This window comes from Monopterus albus, unplaced genomic scaffold (assembly GCF_001952655.1).
Source record: "Monopterus albus unplaced genomic scaffold, M_albus_1.0 scaffold125.1, whole genome shotgun sequence".
Classification (NCBI taxonomy): Eukaryota; Metazoa; Chordata; class Actinopteri; order Synbranchiformes; family Synbranchidae; genus Monopterus; species Monopterus albus.
In genome coordinates, this window is record NW_018128005.1 from 705,505 (window position 1) to 721,308 (window position 15,804).

General features: G+C 40.9%; 1 protein-coding gene across 3 annotated transcripts; it reads left to right on the top strand.

The window, feature by feature from the left end:
* Positions 1-1,539: 1,539 nt before the first annotated feature.
* LOC109967091 (cAMP-responsive element modulator-like) lies at positions 1,540-13,706 on the top strand. 3 transcript variants are annotated; one of them, XM_020612445.1, is made up of 8 exons: positions 1,540-1,620; positions 4,689-4,806; positions 4,900-5,016; positions 6,624-6,712; positions 6,832-6,974; positions 7,220-7,408; positions 11,193-11,352; positions 11,933-13,706. In XM_020612445.1, the coding sequence occupies exons 2-8, from the start codon at positions 4,699-4,701 to the stop codon at positions 12,075-12,077; spliced, it is 951 nt and encodes a 316-aa protein (XP_020468101.1). In that variant the 5' UTR covers positions 1,540-1,620; positions 4,689-4,698; the 3' UTR covers positions 12,078-13,706. The 3 variants fall into 3 exon arrangements, with proteins under 3 accessions (XP_020468101.1, XP_020468100.1, XP_020468103.1); XM_020612444.1 differs by lacking the exon at positions 1,540-1,620 and adding an exon at positions 2,869-2,965; XM_020612447.1 differs by lacking the exons at positions 1,540-1,620; positions 4,689-4,806; positions 4,900-5,016; ... (1 more) ...; positions 6,832-6,974; positions 7,220-7,408 and adding an exon at positions 9,084-9,536.
* Positions 13,707-15,804: the final 2,098 nt, after the last annotated feature.

Sequence of the window (15,804 nt, forward strand, 5' to 3'; positions counted from 1 at the left end):
AAATATTCACTGTTTGATTCATATAAAAGACAATCTTAAACTCATAAATCCAAAAATGGTTATTCTGCATTAATTGAGGACACGGCTAATAAACTAACAAGTAGATGTGAAAATCCATCTGTCATTGGATCAAATCATTGGATTTGAATCAGCAGTGACCTCTGGTGGGGAACAGTGGACAGTTACCCCTTTCAGGCACAACTTCCTTCAAAGAGTAGGCATTATTCCAACTAGAAATCAACTTTATGTTTGAATCTTCATGTATCAGCACTGACCCGGACAGCAGCATTTTTCAGATGCAGTTGTAGGAGAATCCATCATATGAACAACGAAACAGCTACACTGAGCAAATCAAATTAAAACCAGGTCAGCAAGGACCTTTAAAATAACAGAGGAGATTCAATTCAGATGTGATTTGATTTTGTGGATAGTTCTGGGGGCTATAACCTGACCAGCGCTGGCACAATAAACACACTGGCCATCTGTCTTTAGGCCAGGAACACTGAGGGGGACACCAGCCTACAACCCCTGATGATGTCCTTAGACACACCATTTGCAGCCTGACAGAAGACTTTTATCATAGCTCAAGGAATAATGCAGTCAAATCACAGCTATTTTGAACATAACTGTCTTAAATTGACCCATTACTTAAGTATTAACTTGTGATTTTATGCAGGCAATACTTACGGGAAAATAGTCATAGCAGTTTTACCCCGATACATTTCAACTTGAAAGGACTATGAAACTTTACATATTAGTCTAATTAAACTGCAAAGTACACAACAGATGTCCAAATATCTCTTTGATGACATTAACAGCATGTAATTGTTTTACGTGTTCATGCAGGCTAAATTTGTGCTAAAGAGCTGTCTGGCCCAGGTCCTGCATGGCTCCCTGCTGTGCCCCCCTGAGGGTCTCCCTTCTGCTGCTGCTACTCAACCATCTGGAACCTCCATCCTCTGACCACAGGACAGGCCAAGAGATGGAAGAAGAGGGAGGAGGGGAAGGAACAGGAAGGGAGCAGCGGATCAAGGGGAACACCAGCCAGAATAACTGATGCAATATAACTAGGTTATTTAAAAGAACGTGACACAGACATTTATAAAATGACGGACAGCCAAAATGTTTCACTGAAAAAACAATGCAACTACAAAAAAAGAATAGGTTTACAGGATGAAAAGGCTTTTCGAAATGACTATATGGACTAAGATTGAAAGATTTTCAGATTTCAGTTGGACAATCATTTTTTTAAAAACAAACAATGCAAAAAAATCACAAAGGACAAATGTAGGAAAATTAGGAAACTATATGAAAAGTTTTACATTTCTCATTTTTAAAGGTAGAAAATTACATGTTTAAATTCCATCCACAGTGTATAAAGTACATGTGCATATTATACCCTTGCATTCGGTCTAAACACGCCTCATTTAGATCTGCTATTGCTGAATGAAGTGCTTTGCTGCCACACAGTCAGAGATTAAGGGGGGGCCCGGCCTTGCAGAGCAGAGCTCTCTGATAACAGCGAGCTTGGAGTTTGAACAGTACGGCCTCTCCTGGCAGGCAGAAGGACAGATGGTGGTTCTGAGGTCACTTGAAGTCGCATCTAAATAAAGGAATTTGGTGAGTACGGAACAGCGTCTACAGTACAACCATAGGACTGTAAACACTTTTCACAAAAATTCATGCATAGAAAGTATGATATTAGAAAAACAAAAAGATTAGAAAAACAGAATATAAAGAAATGTGTTGGTTAAAAAAAAAAACTCTTACAATGGTAATAAATAAACAACTTACTCAATATCTATGGCACACACACTTAAAATGCACTTCCCCAAAGTAAAAAAAAATCCTAAAATTTTGTATTTAAAGAAATCACATTGCTACTTAGAGAGACAATGTTTGAAAAAGCTGCTTAAGCATCTTCCCAGAGCACAGAGGCTGCACTGAGTGAACCATGTGGCTCTTATTCATGTTAATAAAAAAATCATGGTCATATTTTTATGGGTTTGCTGTAACTACCACAAACATTGGACAGACTTGGTTTAATGTTTCTGACGTGGAGCGAGTTGTTTTTTTTTCAGTGAATTATGGCATACAAATGTGATTTGAAAATGGCTTTCCCCCTCTCTCTCTTAATCTTAATGACGCACAGAGGTTTAAGGCTATTCTGTTGCAAAAACAGATGAAAAATGTTTAAAATTAAATGCAATGCCTGGCCAAATGTTTTTAAGATCATTCTGCATGTCTGCTCTTTCAAGTGTTTTCTTTTTATCCAGTAGATGGCGACATAGGTCTGAAAGAAGACAACAAAAATACGAAGTGAAATTTGGTAATTTAATGTTTGTTATCTGACATCTAATCAATGTCAAGGCAAATTTGAATGGCGTCTAAATGGTTGGACTGAAACGAATCAGTCTGTATCACCGTCTGTATTTATTTTAACAGACGCTTCATAAAACACTTATTTAATCATTTATCTCCCTACAGTAAATTAAAATATCCGTTTAGTTTAAATCCTAGTTCAGTCATAGGGCAGCTGAGTTAACTTTATGTGGGCTTACTCATTCCTAATTGATAAAAATGTGTTTTGGTACTGAACAGAGAGAAAAACATCAGCGCTACCAGGGCAGAAAAGTTCTAAATAACCAATATCGTTAGGCTCTCATACCAGTTATTGTCCCTGGAGAATGCAATGTGCTTCCGTACAATATTCTGTGCGACAATGCAGATAAAATCTTACTTTATGCTCTTTTAAAAGACTCCGTTTTTTAACAACGGGCGAACGCGGAAGTGCGCATAAGCGAAACCTCTCGCTCCACCTAGAGCGTCTTCGACATTAAACGCACTCGTCGGTCGACATTTTCGGCACAGCATCATCAGCGCTGACGTGGAGACTACGTGAGCGAAGGCACAGGCAGTCCACTCATACTGTAATTAGTGACGAGTCCGACTACGTAAAACTTCGGTAAGTCGCTGCAAAGCCGCCACATTTTTGGTCTGCGCCGCTTGGGCAGAGTTAAAGGCAAATGTGCAAACACGTCTGCGGTGCGGAACTTTTCACTTTGTTTCACGATCAGGCTGATGAATTTGACTAACATGGAGTAAAAAATTTCCCAGTTGGCTCAGCTGGCAGCAGTTCTCTTCTTTTTAAGTTTACATAGCTGCGTCAAGTGAGACGCAGTAAGGTGGATATCGGAAGTGGATCGGAAAATGCCTCTTCAAAATAAAAGATTCTAATAACATCACATATATACAAAGAAAGCACAATTTCCTCTTCGTCGTATAATTTTATTTCCAAGCATTCTTAGTAAAAGACATTTATATACTATTTGACATACAAATGTAAAGAATGAAACATAAGTTACAGTGAAAATGAATTTTTCTTTGTATTTATAAGGAAGGCATTCAGTGAATTTCTTGCGCAATTTGTTACTGACTTATTCACAGTGCATGTACGATATTAAAAAAACGAATAAAACGAAGGGGTGTTTACAAGTAGAGGTTTTACTGTTAGAGAAACTGAAAATGAATATATTGGCTTCTGCTGTGACACCTTTGAAGCAGTTCTGGTGTGGTGGGATTTTCAGTTACTGAATCATAATTTAACTTCATTGAAATATTTTTGATTTCATGTTTGGATTGACAAAGCACTTTGTGATCAAATGTTTCACAGTTTCAATAGCAGATAGTATAGACATCATTAAGTTATTATCACGCGGGGACCCTTGTGGCTGTACATCAGTGCCCCTGATGTGAACATTTTAGAAATATTTGAGCTGCTAGGTGCTGTCTGACTGGTGACTGTGACACCGGATGTTGACATCAGTCAGACTGTAGTGATCATCAGTCTTCAGACTCAGTGATATCTGTTATTCGTCATATCTGGATTGAGTCAAAATCAAACAATTTCTCACTATTTTTCCCCTTTCTTTGCTGACAAGAAACAGGAATGTAAACGATACCTGAGTTTGTAGTGTCTTCTGTCCTGAAGTGTAAAAATGATTCAGAGTTTAAGAAGTGACGGCTCCAGCAGAGCTTTGTTCTGGACACCTGGGAAGCAACATTTAAACCTTTACATGCCAATAAAACTTTCCATGAAGACTGATATGATTAAATACAGCTTGGAAAACAAAGAAAGTCCAGGGTTATTGCAGATTTTCAAAACTTTCTCATGCAGCTAAGGTCTGGAAAAACCTACTTCTCAGAGATCCTAAAACCAATGTCCTATTTAACAAAGGACAAATACCATGTCCTGGACTAAACAAGTTGAAAACACAATAATTTGTTTGTCATCTACTGGAGAAGCAAACGTAAGCCTCAGCAGGGATGGGACAATATAGCGAATTTCAATATATCATGTTACAAAAACATCACAATATATATTGTTCTCTCTATCGATATATATCGTGGTCTCCATACACCAGCAACTTCATATTTTTTGTAAATAACAGAACGTAAGTCAATATATCTGGTTGTTCTTTACATAATTACACCAGTGCTAGAAAAAGGGGAAAATAGGAATAAAGTACAAGTATTCCACAGCTGGTCATATATTGTTGAATTTATAATTGTATCGTGATTGCATCAAATCGTACACACCATGTCGTGCATCAAATCGTATGGAGAAAAAGTCACGTCATCCAGTCCCTGGTAGTGGGCTCAATCTGCTTGTTGATCTGTCTGTCCAGGTGACTGACTATGGAGCCCTCAGTGTCATCTGAGCTCGACAGCAGTTTGCACGACTCGGTGACAGATGGAGAGGAGAACCACAGTGAAGCCAGCCTGTCTCCTGCAGCCCCTGCTCAGGTACACCCACCTTGTTGTGAAGTGGAGGTCCAGCTGGGCATCAACATGGACAAGGGTTACAGTTCTTTAGCATCTACCTATTTGTGCCAGCAGATATTTGTGGCAGCAGAGTCTCCCGGCGCGGCTGACAGTCGGGCGGCACAGGTCCAACGGGTCATCCAGGCCCCTCAGACCTCTGTCATACAGTCTCCACAAGTCCAGACTGTGCAGGTGAGCCCGCATGCTTGCTTTAGTTCTGATTTAAGCACCAAGTCAAGCTTCTGAAGACAAGTCCATGATGCCAGATCGTTTGGCACAAGTTTCCAGTCAAGTCTCCCGTCATCAGAACCAAGCCCAAGTCAAGTCAAATCTATCAGAGCAAGTCTAGAGTCAAATCTCAAAGCATATGAAGCTGGTTCAAGTTAAGTCTCAAGTCTGTTAGAGCGCGTCTCAAGAAAAAGTCAAGTGAAATATCAAGTTCTCCTATGTGTTGTAGAATATTCTGTGGGTTGTGGTGGCAGAGTTGGTGTGATAGTGAATGAGGATTTAGGCATCGTGTAGTATGCACTCTATAGTGCTCATGGTCTAATGCAGTGCATGTGTTAATAGGATTGAGCAGCAGGAGCTGAGGTCTAATTTCATCAATCTAACCTTCACATTTAGGAGATGTTTGTTTTTGTGATTGGCCAGGCTCCACAAACTGCAGACGCTGATCATCGTGGTGAAGCCGTGAGACACAGTTCAAAATTCATTATGTGCTTGTTTCACTGAATATTGTGGCCTAGAAGCACAGATGCTTCAGTATTTTCAGCACTTGAACAAAACAGTTTGTGGGTGGGAAATGAAATGATACTCCCTGGAATTGTATCAGTTCACATGGTGCGGCAGATTTTCTCACATGAGCAGCTTGGTTTGCAAAGTAGAGGCTACTTTGTTGTCTTTACAAGGAAACTGGTCAGGATAGAGATCAAATCTTTTAAGTACACAGTGAAACAGCACATACGCACCACAAAATTCAATTCAGTTTTATTTGTATAGTACCAAATCAGAACAAAAGTCATCTCAGGACACTTTATATTATTATTATAGAGGAAAAACCCAACAATTAGAAACAGAAATAAATATTATGTGTCACTGATTCTCACTCAGCCCATTTATCGAACTGGGACCAGATTGAAACACTGTGTAGATTTAAGCAGCAGAAATATGATGAATGCATTAATTGTGCTCATTTCTATAAACCTCTGATTTCAAAGCATACGACTATCAAGCAGGGGTTTAACATATACTCCCTTAATTTCCAGTAAATGGAGGTGGGTATGCCATTGTTTAACCTGGCATACATCAGACTCTCTGGCACAGATATTGTCCTTTAACTGTACCAACAGAGCCTTTGTGTGGGTAATGCACAATCATTAAACACAAGTGTGAGTCATAGAAGCTTACTGGTGACACAAAAACAGGTCAACTGCATGTTTGTTTATGCTCCAACAGGATGATTTTGATGACAAAATGTCAGCCTGTTTACTCATGCTACAGTGACATTACACTTAAAAGACGGTATTAAGTCCTACATTCACAAATAATTATACAGCAGAAGGCGCTAAAGACTTTGCTGGGATGTGTTGAAAAGATTAAGGCTCAAAATAAAATGCTGCTTAAATTCTTTGATGTCATTCTCCACTTTTCTAAATTGTTGTATGAAACACATCCCAGTTTATACCTTACATCTGTGTATGGAAAGTAACACCCCTTCAGTAACACGCACACAAAAAACAACAACAACAAAAAACCCAGTGTGGATTGATCAGCACTTGCATTCTGGTTGGTTGTTACAGAGTGCTCCTGTAGCAGAGATGGACGACCGCGAGTCCGTCACAGACACTCAGAAGAGACGCGAGATTCTTTCTAGGCGTCCATCTTACCGGTGAGAAGACATCAACAGCAAACAAGAGGATGATAAACCGCATATAGTGTGTAGAGTGTAACGACTCATAATGTTGCAATGTTTGTGTGGAATCATTTCATGGAATTCTCCTTTCATAGAAAAATCCTTAATGAACTTGCATTGGATTCGCCGGCCGTTCCTAAAATCGATGAGGAACAGACAGAGGAGGAGGTGCCAGTGTCAAGCGTGGCCTCAGTGTCGGCGCCAGCCTCCATCTACCAGACCAGCTCAGGACAATACAGTGGGTACATACACGAACAGCTGGCCTCAACTCAGTTCAGCTACTATACGGAGTTTGTAGTTTATCCATCTTTCTACTTTACTCCTATACCCTGTAAAGAGTTGTAAGTCGTTTTACAAAAGCTTGAGAGTTTCACATTCTGCAAAGTCCTAGAGGAAGTCAAACTGCCATTCACTTCACAGTGAAAAAAAAACTGTTTTCTCTAGACTGCAGCCAAGTTAAACCTGAACTTTGACTCTGCATAGTTGCGATCACTCAGGGGAGAGCCATCCAGCTGGCCAGCCCTGGAGCTGAAGCCCTTCAGGGGGCCCAGACACTGACCATGGCCAGCTCTCCCACCCTTCAGCCTGGAGCCACCATTCTGCAGTATGCAGCTCAACCTGGAGAAGCTCCACAGCAGTTTTACATCCAGGGAGGACAGGTGCTCCTCCAAGGTAGGCTCATCTGATTCTGGTGAAATTTAGTGTCTGGAAAATTTGGAATGGACTGTGAGAGGAATGTCATAATGTCCTGGTCCTGTTAGAGAGAGCCAGTTTCATCTCTAATGTCACATAGCATAAACTGAAAACAAGTTGACAATCTGGGTAAGTCGTATTTAACGTAATAATCCCCAGTTGCCATTGTGGGATTCAGACCTTGATACAGTATGTTATTGAATTTTGTAAATGAAAATGTGCAGTGTGCACCCACGACCCAGAGTGTTAAGAGCATAGTCCGCTGTTTGTCCTGAACAGAGTACATTGTCTGCACCTCTTACCAGCATTTGAAATTCAGTTAATGAAGATAATAATAATCTGAAGTTCAGGAGCTGGACCTTGCCCAAACTACGCCCCTTCCTTTTCCACACTGTTTAAACTCTCTGTCCCTACATATTTCTGCTTCCACGTTGTGTTACCCACCCAAGTTTTCTCTCCCTTATTCTTCTACTTTACCCCTTTCCCTTCTCCCTGTTCCTGTTGGGCGTCTGCCAGTGCCCAAGAGCGGTGCAGACCTCCTAAGCCTTCCCCAAAACAGCAAAGTATTTAAGCATACATTCTTCCCTTCACCACATCCACACTTAGTGCCAAAATGACTGGAGAGCAGATCTCAGATTCTCCTGAAGCTTCTAGGGCAGTCGACAACCTTCACATGTGGGGGATTCACTGTGGGACAGTTGAGGGCTTTCAGATTTCTCCCGGTGGGAACGTCGCAGGCCACATCTCCAGGTCCAGCATAGCCGTGATCAGCAGGAGCAGCCAGTCATCTTCACCTCCTCCACTACAATTGCTAATTTGGACAGGCAGGCCTCACTGAACAGGTTTGCCTACACCGAGGGCAGATGTGGGTTTCTTTTTATGAGCCTCTTCATCCCAGCAGAAGCTTGTAATACAATCCACGCAGTAACTGTGTCCACGGGCTCCTTCAGCAGACCCAGATGGATCGAATAACAAAGCATTTCTGGGTCCATATGAATTCCTGCCATATCTCAGTATGAATTGGTTTACTAAACACAGAAAGAGCCCTGAGTTTCTGTTCTCAGGCTTACTCGGTGACCAGCAGCCAAAGGGCCTGTCTGCTCTTGCAGTTTGCTCTCACACTGCCATCCCAGTGATAGGCGGGAGCAAGGACGTGTCTGAGCAGAACAGAGACTGCTGTACCTGAGAGACCAGGCAGCAGCGGTATTAAAGAAGCCGTATGTGCTCAGAGTCGCTTTAAAATATGAACACAGTACTGTCCCTGTCCCTGAAGCTAACTGGACACATTAGTTTGTCACTTTGTTAGTAAAGGAGAGGCAGCCACAGGTTACAGGTTACAGTGTTTGTTGGATTTGAATTTGACTCACTAATAACTTTTTACTTTTTTCTTATTTCAAAGAAACTGCTGTTGCAGTCACAGGAACTAAAAATAACACATCACTTTATGTGTAGCTGAGGATTTTCTCAGCAGTAAATACACTTACTATAATCTTTTCACACGATTGGTTATGATGCAGAATTCATTCATATGAGTAACAGACATGTTGCACTGCCTTAAAACTAATATTGTTGAGCCTCTATTATTATTATTATTATATCTGTCTTCCCTTCTCTTTTAAGACACAAACACACACAAATGAGTCTAAGGGTGCTCGACAGTTTACACGGCAGCCACTTGGGACACAATATCCTCTTGTTTGTTGAGCTTCTCTGTAGTTGCGTCACTAGGGCTAAAAATACAAGCCCTCCACTATCACCACCCCCTTGAGCTACCCCTCCCTCCCTGCCTGCCCAACACACATTGTGTTTCTCCGATCCACAAGGGGGAAGGGAGGGTGGGTGGAACTCTAATCCAGCGTGTTTTACTGACTTCAGCAGGCTGGAGTGATGTCATTGTGATGTCAATGCCTGTTATTGTAATCAGGTTGCAAAGTTTATGAGTGACCACTCTTACACGAAGAGAGCTGAGAGGGACAGAGAGAAGGAGAAAAGAGAGTGAAGTGAAGCAGAGAGAAATAGAGTGGTTTTGTGTTGAGGTGTTTTGCTGCCGTGGTGCTGGATTATTGGAAGGAAGAGATGGCTGTAACTGGGGATGAGACTGAGTCAGGTAGAGTTCCTCTTATACATGTTTTTATGTGTTATGTGCAAAGGTCTGAACAGTCTGTTGTTGCCTTTTAGTGAGGTATTTATGCATGTATTGCTCAGGTTGTCAGCTCTGTTTTTCAATAAGGAACAGAAGCAGAATGAGAAGAACTTAATCATGTGAAGTATTGGGGGATTCTTTTCACAAATCTTTTTCTTGCCAAGAAATAATTCAGAAAGTTGCATCATGTTTAAATAACTTTTGCTACATGTATTGTGAAATAGAGGAGGAAATGTGGACAGCTGTCCTTCCCATTTCAACACAGGAAAAGTCTGTGACAGTTCAGGGTTGTGTTGTCAAAAAAGCAAAGGGAGAAACCAGATCTAACAAGTCAACAAGCATTTTGTTAACTCTGTTCCTGTCACTCTGTATCCTGCTGTTGCACACAAACACATACACACACTCTCTGAAGCGCTCCAGTGGTTGTCAGGCAGAAAGGCAGGGAAGGTGGGGGGGTGGCAAGATAGTCGTTGGTTTGACGTCACTCCCGTTTCCTGGAACAGAAGTCAGGCAGAGAAGAGAGAATTTGAGACGCACACACTGACGTCAACACAGTCCGAGTCACTCTGTTATCACAATAAGCGAGAAAAGGAGTGACGCTCTGTGTGTGTGTGTGTGTGTACATTTGCTGTGTCTCATTTTGAATGTATGTGTGTGTGTGTGTGTGTTTGTGTGAAAAGGAGAGGGGGGAGAAATTAGAAACTTCTCAGGAACAAAGTGAAAAAGAGAAACTGATATGGTGAGAGACAGCAGGCAGTGGTTAACAGTTGAGTCACCAGTTAGATGACTCAACTCCAACAGTGCATAAACCACATTCACAGAGCTGCTGTTTGCTGGTTTTTCCAGAATCACCGTCACAAACCAGCAGCCCACAGTAGCATACACTGTGACCAGCAGCAAGTCTCTGGAGGAAGAAACTGAGCAGCAGCACAAACCTGTTGCTTAAATTCCTACAGTTAATAGTAGATCATAAAGTGCATGTTCACGAGCACAAATTAGGGGTTCGATTCTTGTTTGGTTTTTGTAGTCATCACCCAGCGCCACTTGCTTTGCACTCCAAATAATGAAAATGCATCATTCTTTTGCTGGAGACAAAAAGTCCACCAAGCCTCCAGCAATTTACTGATGAGTACACATTTCACAACTCATGCCATGAGCGACTGGGCACGTCTGAACCAGTGACTGATTTTTCCAGATCTTTTCAATCCTGCTGTTAATAACGAAGCAACGTACGTTAAATTGTACTAGTTTAATACTTGACAGTTATTTAACCAGCTGTGTGAGGTATGAAATAATCCGTCTCTTAGGTCATTCTGCACCATTGCATTGGGGGAACTGCACATTAAGATGATAGATTTTTACTTTCCAACAGGTCAGGTCATTTAGAAAGCTACTACACGGGGACAGTCCTGGTCAGAGGATGGTTTAAAGCAGGAGGGTGAGCAGATGAACTGTCTAACATCCTCTGGTGAAATACATACATGTATCAGAACACTTTATTAATCCCACAGGGAAATTGTTAAAGTTTACTGTATTTTTGAGATGAAAATGTGAAGGAACAAAGTGTGTTTGATTGAATTAGACAGTTCTAACAAATTGTGTTCTCTTATGGATCTTTAGCTGCCACAGGAGATATGCCCGCCTACCAGCTGCGGTCGCCAAACTCGAGCTTGGCTCAGAATATTGTGATGGCTGCATCCCCGGGCACCATGCAGAGCCCGTCATCACAGCATGCCGAAGAGATCACCCGCAAGAGGGAGGTCCGGCTGATGAAAAACAGGTAGGAACAAAGGAAGGTTTCTGGACATCGGCCATCGCTTCTACTATAGTTAGTGCGTTGCTATTTCTGGAAACTTGTTTCATTTCACAATGCAGCAGTGAAATATCATTAGTAAGAGTAGTACAAATGGCCTTAAATCCTTCAGTCTTATTTTCTACCATGCAGTCACTCTGTAAGAGCTCACTTCATCAACTAGTGAATCTCTTTGTTAGATGAGAATACAGCCATATTTTAAGTGATCTCCTAATTCACTCCTGGAAATGAAAAGACTCAACCAGGCTTTATGGAACTGGAAAGTTTGATATCAGAAATTTACTGTTGCCAAAGTCACAAGGAGTGCAAAGGCCAAAGCTGCAGCATCCTGCTTCAATAAATGTGCAAATGTTGCTCTGCTCCTTGATTGTCCATGTTTGAGAGGTAAATGCTGCAGCAGGTGAGTGAATGGTTGTCTGGGAAACTATGGACTCAAACGTGGAAGCAGATCCGGCAACTTAAAAAAACAGCTGCTGTCTTGGATTGTGCATTTTGTATGGAACTAAAATGAAAAACTCAATATATTTGCTTTTTCTTTCGTCTCCAGGGAGGCAGCCCGTGAGTGTCGCAGGAAAAAGAAGGAGTATGTCAAATGTCTGGAAAACCGCGTGGCTGTGTTAGAAAACCAAAACAAGACCCTGATTGAAGAGCTGAAGGCTCTGAAGGACATTTACTGCCACAAAGCCGAGTAGCGGCATCTGTTTGTGGCCATGGGCTGAAGACAGTGCTGTTTACGAACTGCTACAGCAAAACAAAACAAGACTTTGGAACAAAAACTGCTTTGACCGTCTTTGTTTCTCTGCTCAGTCGGGCCTGGTTTACGCCGACGTCAGAGGTGTCCCAGGGAATTCGAATAGTTTGAGCTTGCCATTTATGCTCTTGTTCTCATCTTGTGCTCTTTGCATGTGAAGACTCAAGTATTGTACACACTATGCTTGCTGTTGCTGTTGTGCACAGATGATTCCAGCCAATGAGAGCCAGCTGAAGAGGAGGAACAGGAAGAGGAAATGCAGGTGCTTCCTGAAAATGCACACTCAAGTACAGAAATTATGGAAAACCCTGGGCAGGTCTGCCAGGTCTCACTACTGGCAAGTTCCTCTGAGGTCAGACGAGATGCACACAAAGCTCCACAGGGCAACCACCAGCTGCAACCAGGCAGCTCACCTGTGTTTACCAGAGAATGTCATTTGTGTATTTTATGCTTTTTAGTCTATTCATGCATTCCTACACATGAAAACACAGTTATGAAGACATTTCTTGAAGCATTTTGTCAATGAAGCGGTTTCCTGGATTTCAGCAACCTGTTTTCAGTTTGTATTGACATTCTTGATTTGGTCAAAAAGTTTTTTTTCCAAAAAATAATACCAGCGAAGCAAAAGAATCCAAATGAAAATCTTTTTCTGTTTGGCTGTTTATGCACAGAATCTATATGTTTAAAGCCATTGTAGGGTAGCTTTATCTGAATCAAACCCTGCTTAACAAAAGTCCAAAAGAGTCTTTATTTTCCATCAGTAAAGTGAGTTGACTGTAGTATTTGAAATAACAGAGCACAGCTGCTCTTCAGTCACAGAAAGTACCAAAGTGTCAGTGTAGATATTATGAGTTTTTATTCAGTTTCACTCCATTTTATTAACTAGCTGTTAAACATGTTTAAAATGTGTCAGTTCTATTTTATCTCTCAAAACCTCAATTTTTGTAGCTCAAGGAGTAACTTTTCAGTCATGCAAACATCAGTTGTATCTATCAAATGATGGATATCCATTGTGGATTAATACTGTATTTGGCTTGATATTAAAATGCTCTGTTTAAAGGGTGATGCCAATTTCCTTCCCTTTTTATAATGTAAAGACATTTTATTCTAATGATTATATTGTGTCAAGGTTTCTGGCGATATAGAAAATTGCTTGCTTTCTCTATTTTGCTGTTTTTTTTTCTGCTGAGTCCTTGTACTTGTCAGGCCTGTAGAAACAAGCATTTGTTGATGGAACTGACTGTCTGTTGTGGCTGCCAAAGCTCTTTAATTAACTGTTAGGTATCTAAGTATTGTTTTGCTCACTGACAGCAGTATGAATCATCCTGTGGCAATCTTGATATTTACCAACTAAATGCCCTGTCATTGTACGTATTCACAAATGAAAGCTCCTTCTGTTGAATCCAATATTAAGGCAGGCGAGGATAAGTTTTAAGTTTTCTTTGATACAAGTCCAGTTTCTCTGCACTTAGTTTTTGATGTTTCAAATGGCTCCATCTTTTATCTTGGTGTACTTCTTGGTTTGAATTGTAAAAACCTTTTGTTTATCTAATAAAATACTGAAAGTCTGGATTGTGATTTACTGTTCGCCCAGCCTTCGAGCAACCTTGTCCACTTCAGAGTCAGCTTTTCATGTAGGTCCAGTTAAAATTAGACAAAAGAGATGAAAATGAAGAAAGGAAAGGTTTTCATTCCTCTTAAACAACTGTACTCAGAGAGCGCATGTATCTCCACCATGGCACAGATGGGTCCCTTGTGAAAAATGCAATCCAGAATAACACACAGTGTCCTAAAATCCTTGATCTGAATTGGATCCAGATCATCTTTTAGCATCCTATCTTCATCATAGGCCAAATTATGGCAGGAAATATGCATTAAATGTGGTTTTCAGTGGTAAATTTAAAAGGCTGTCAGATCCGGATGAACTTTGGTCATATGATAGACATTCCCACCCTACATACTGTATGTGTGTCAAATTTCAAATGATTTCATTATCAACTAGGTAATAAATCAACTATGCAGGGACTACACACAGTGTGCACACAACTGAAGTCAACACATAAAGTTACTGCATGTTACTGCTGTACCATCCTCTGCCGTGCAGCCACAGGCGGCTCTTCTCTTGAATGTTACACACCAGAAGCTGGGTTTTCTGAAAGCATGCTGACATGTAATTTAGTGTTAGTTTCACAAATGAAATGATACAAGGTAAAAAAGAAACAGACACGACAACACTAGACAGCACTCAGAGCACAAACCTCTGCCAAGGCAGCCATTAAACAATTCGTATAATGGGATGATAATCCGGACCACTGCCAAAATCGAATGGATCGGTCTCTGGGCCTACATCGCCAAAAAACTTCACCAAAATCCATTAATTACTTTTTGAGTTACACTGTGAACAAACCAACAAACAAGCATAACATAATGGGATTTTACTCTACGTTACCACAGACACCCATCTGAGGTGATTTATAGATGCACCGCTAAGCTTTCTTGATAAAAAAAAAAAATCTGGCAGTTTTGTTTAACATTAAATCTTAAATATCAAAGCCTTTTAATCCATAAATAGGAGACAAAGCACTGAAAAAAAGCTGTATTCTTTAGAAACAAGTCAAAAATAACAACACTGGAAGGATGTTTTTGAGCCAACTAAGATTTCAGGAGCCATTAAAATAAAAATTCTTTTTAAAAGGAGACTCACATGAAAAGAGTTAGTTTCCATCGCAACCCCCTTGTGCCAGAGCATTGACCTTGAAGGAGCTGATGGTGATTAAAGCTGAGATAAGTGTTTCTTTATTAAAGTGTGACTAGTTTTTGCCCTATATTCATGTGCTATAGTCTCATACATGCACCTAAACACACTATACAGTTAAGCCTCTTTTATCATGCATGCACACATAGTGTACACTGTGCACACAAACTCTCTCACAACAACAAGCACACCCATGCAAACAGGCACTTGGCTTTCACTCTGGTTTTAGAGACGCACACTGAATAAACACATAAAACTGTCTTTCTCCTGCTCATACATCATTTCTGCACACACACACACACACACACACACACACACACACACTGGTGAATAGCTTGAAAGGGAGAAAAATGCCTCGGAAGGAAACCTTGAAACTGCTGTTGATGAGCAGAAAACCTCGCCCGCTCCCCCAACACCAAGCCTTATATCCTCAACATTCTGGTTCCTTTGAAATGTTGTATAAATTCACTGCTAAATTGAAAAGGTTTTATTAAATATCTGTGATTGGTGAACTTGACATTTGCTTTACTGGAGCAGATCAACAAACATTTCAAATGCATGCTAAGTATCAAGTACCAGGTCAGAAGTGTGCTCTCTTATGCTAGAAACAAACCAGAACCAACAAGTTGCAGCAGTGCATCGTATTTAATATTTCATTTAGCTGCTTTTCAAACATCTTCATGGCCTTTGTGCCAGTGTGGCTGGAGTGGAAATTTCCACCTGGAGACTGGCTGCCTACAAGCAGTATTACCTTGACAACATAAACAGTGCTTCACTGTGGCGGACCACAGGGACCTCTGCTGTCCAACACACACCACTGCAACAACAAGCTCAACGTGTACGTGTGCATGTACGATGTTCTTCTGTAGAGCAACGAGAAGACAAGTAAACAAGACAAGGCTGAGAGAACAAA

Bases quoted from the DNA above. Each gene is read 5' to 3' on its own strand.
- LOC109967091 (XM_020612445.1), top strand. From the start codon at position 4,699: ATGGAGCCCTCAGTGTCATCTGAGCTCGACAGCAGTTTGCACGACTCG. The intron at 4,807-4,899 runs GTACACCCACCT...TTGTGCCAGCAG, and splicing joins CTCCTGCAGCCCCTGCTCAG to ATATTTGTGGCAGCAGAGTC. The intron at 5,017-6,623 runs GTGAGCCCGCAT...TGGTTGTTACAG, and splicing joins CACAAGTCCAGACTGTGCAG to AGTGCTCCTGTAGCAGAGAT.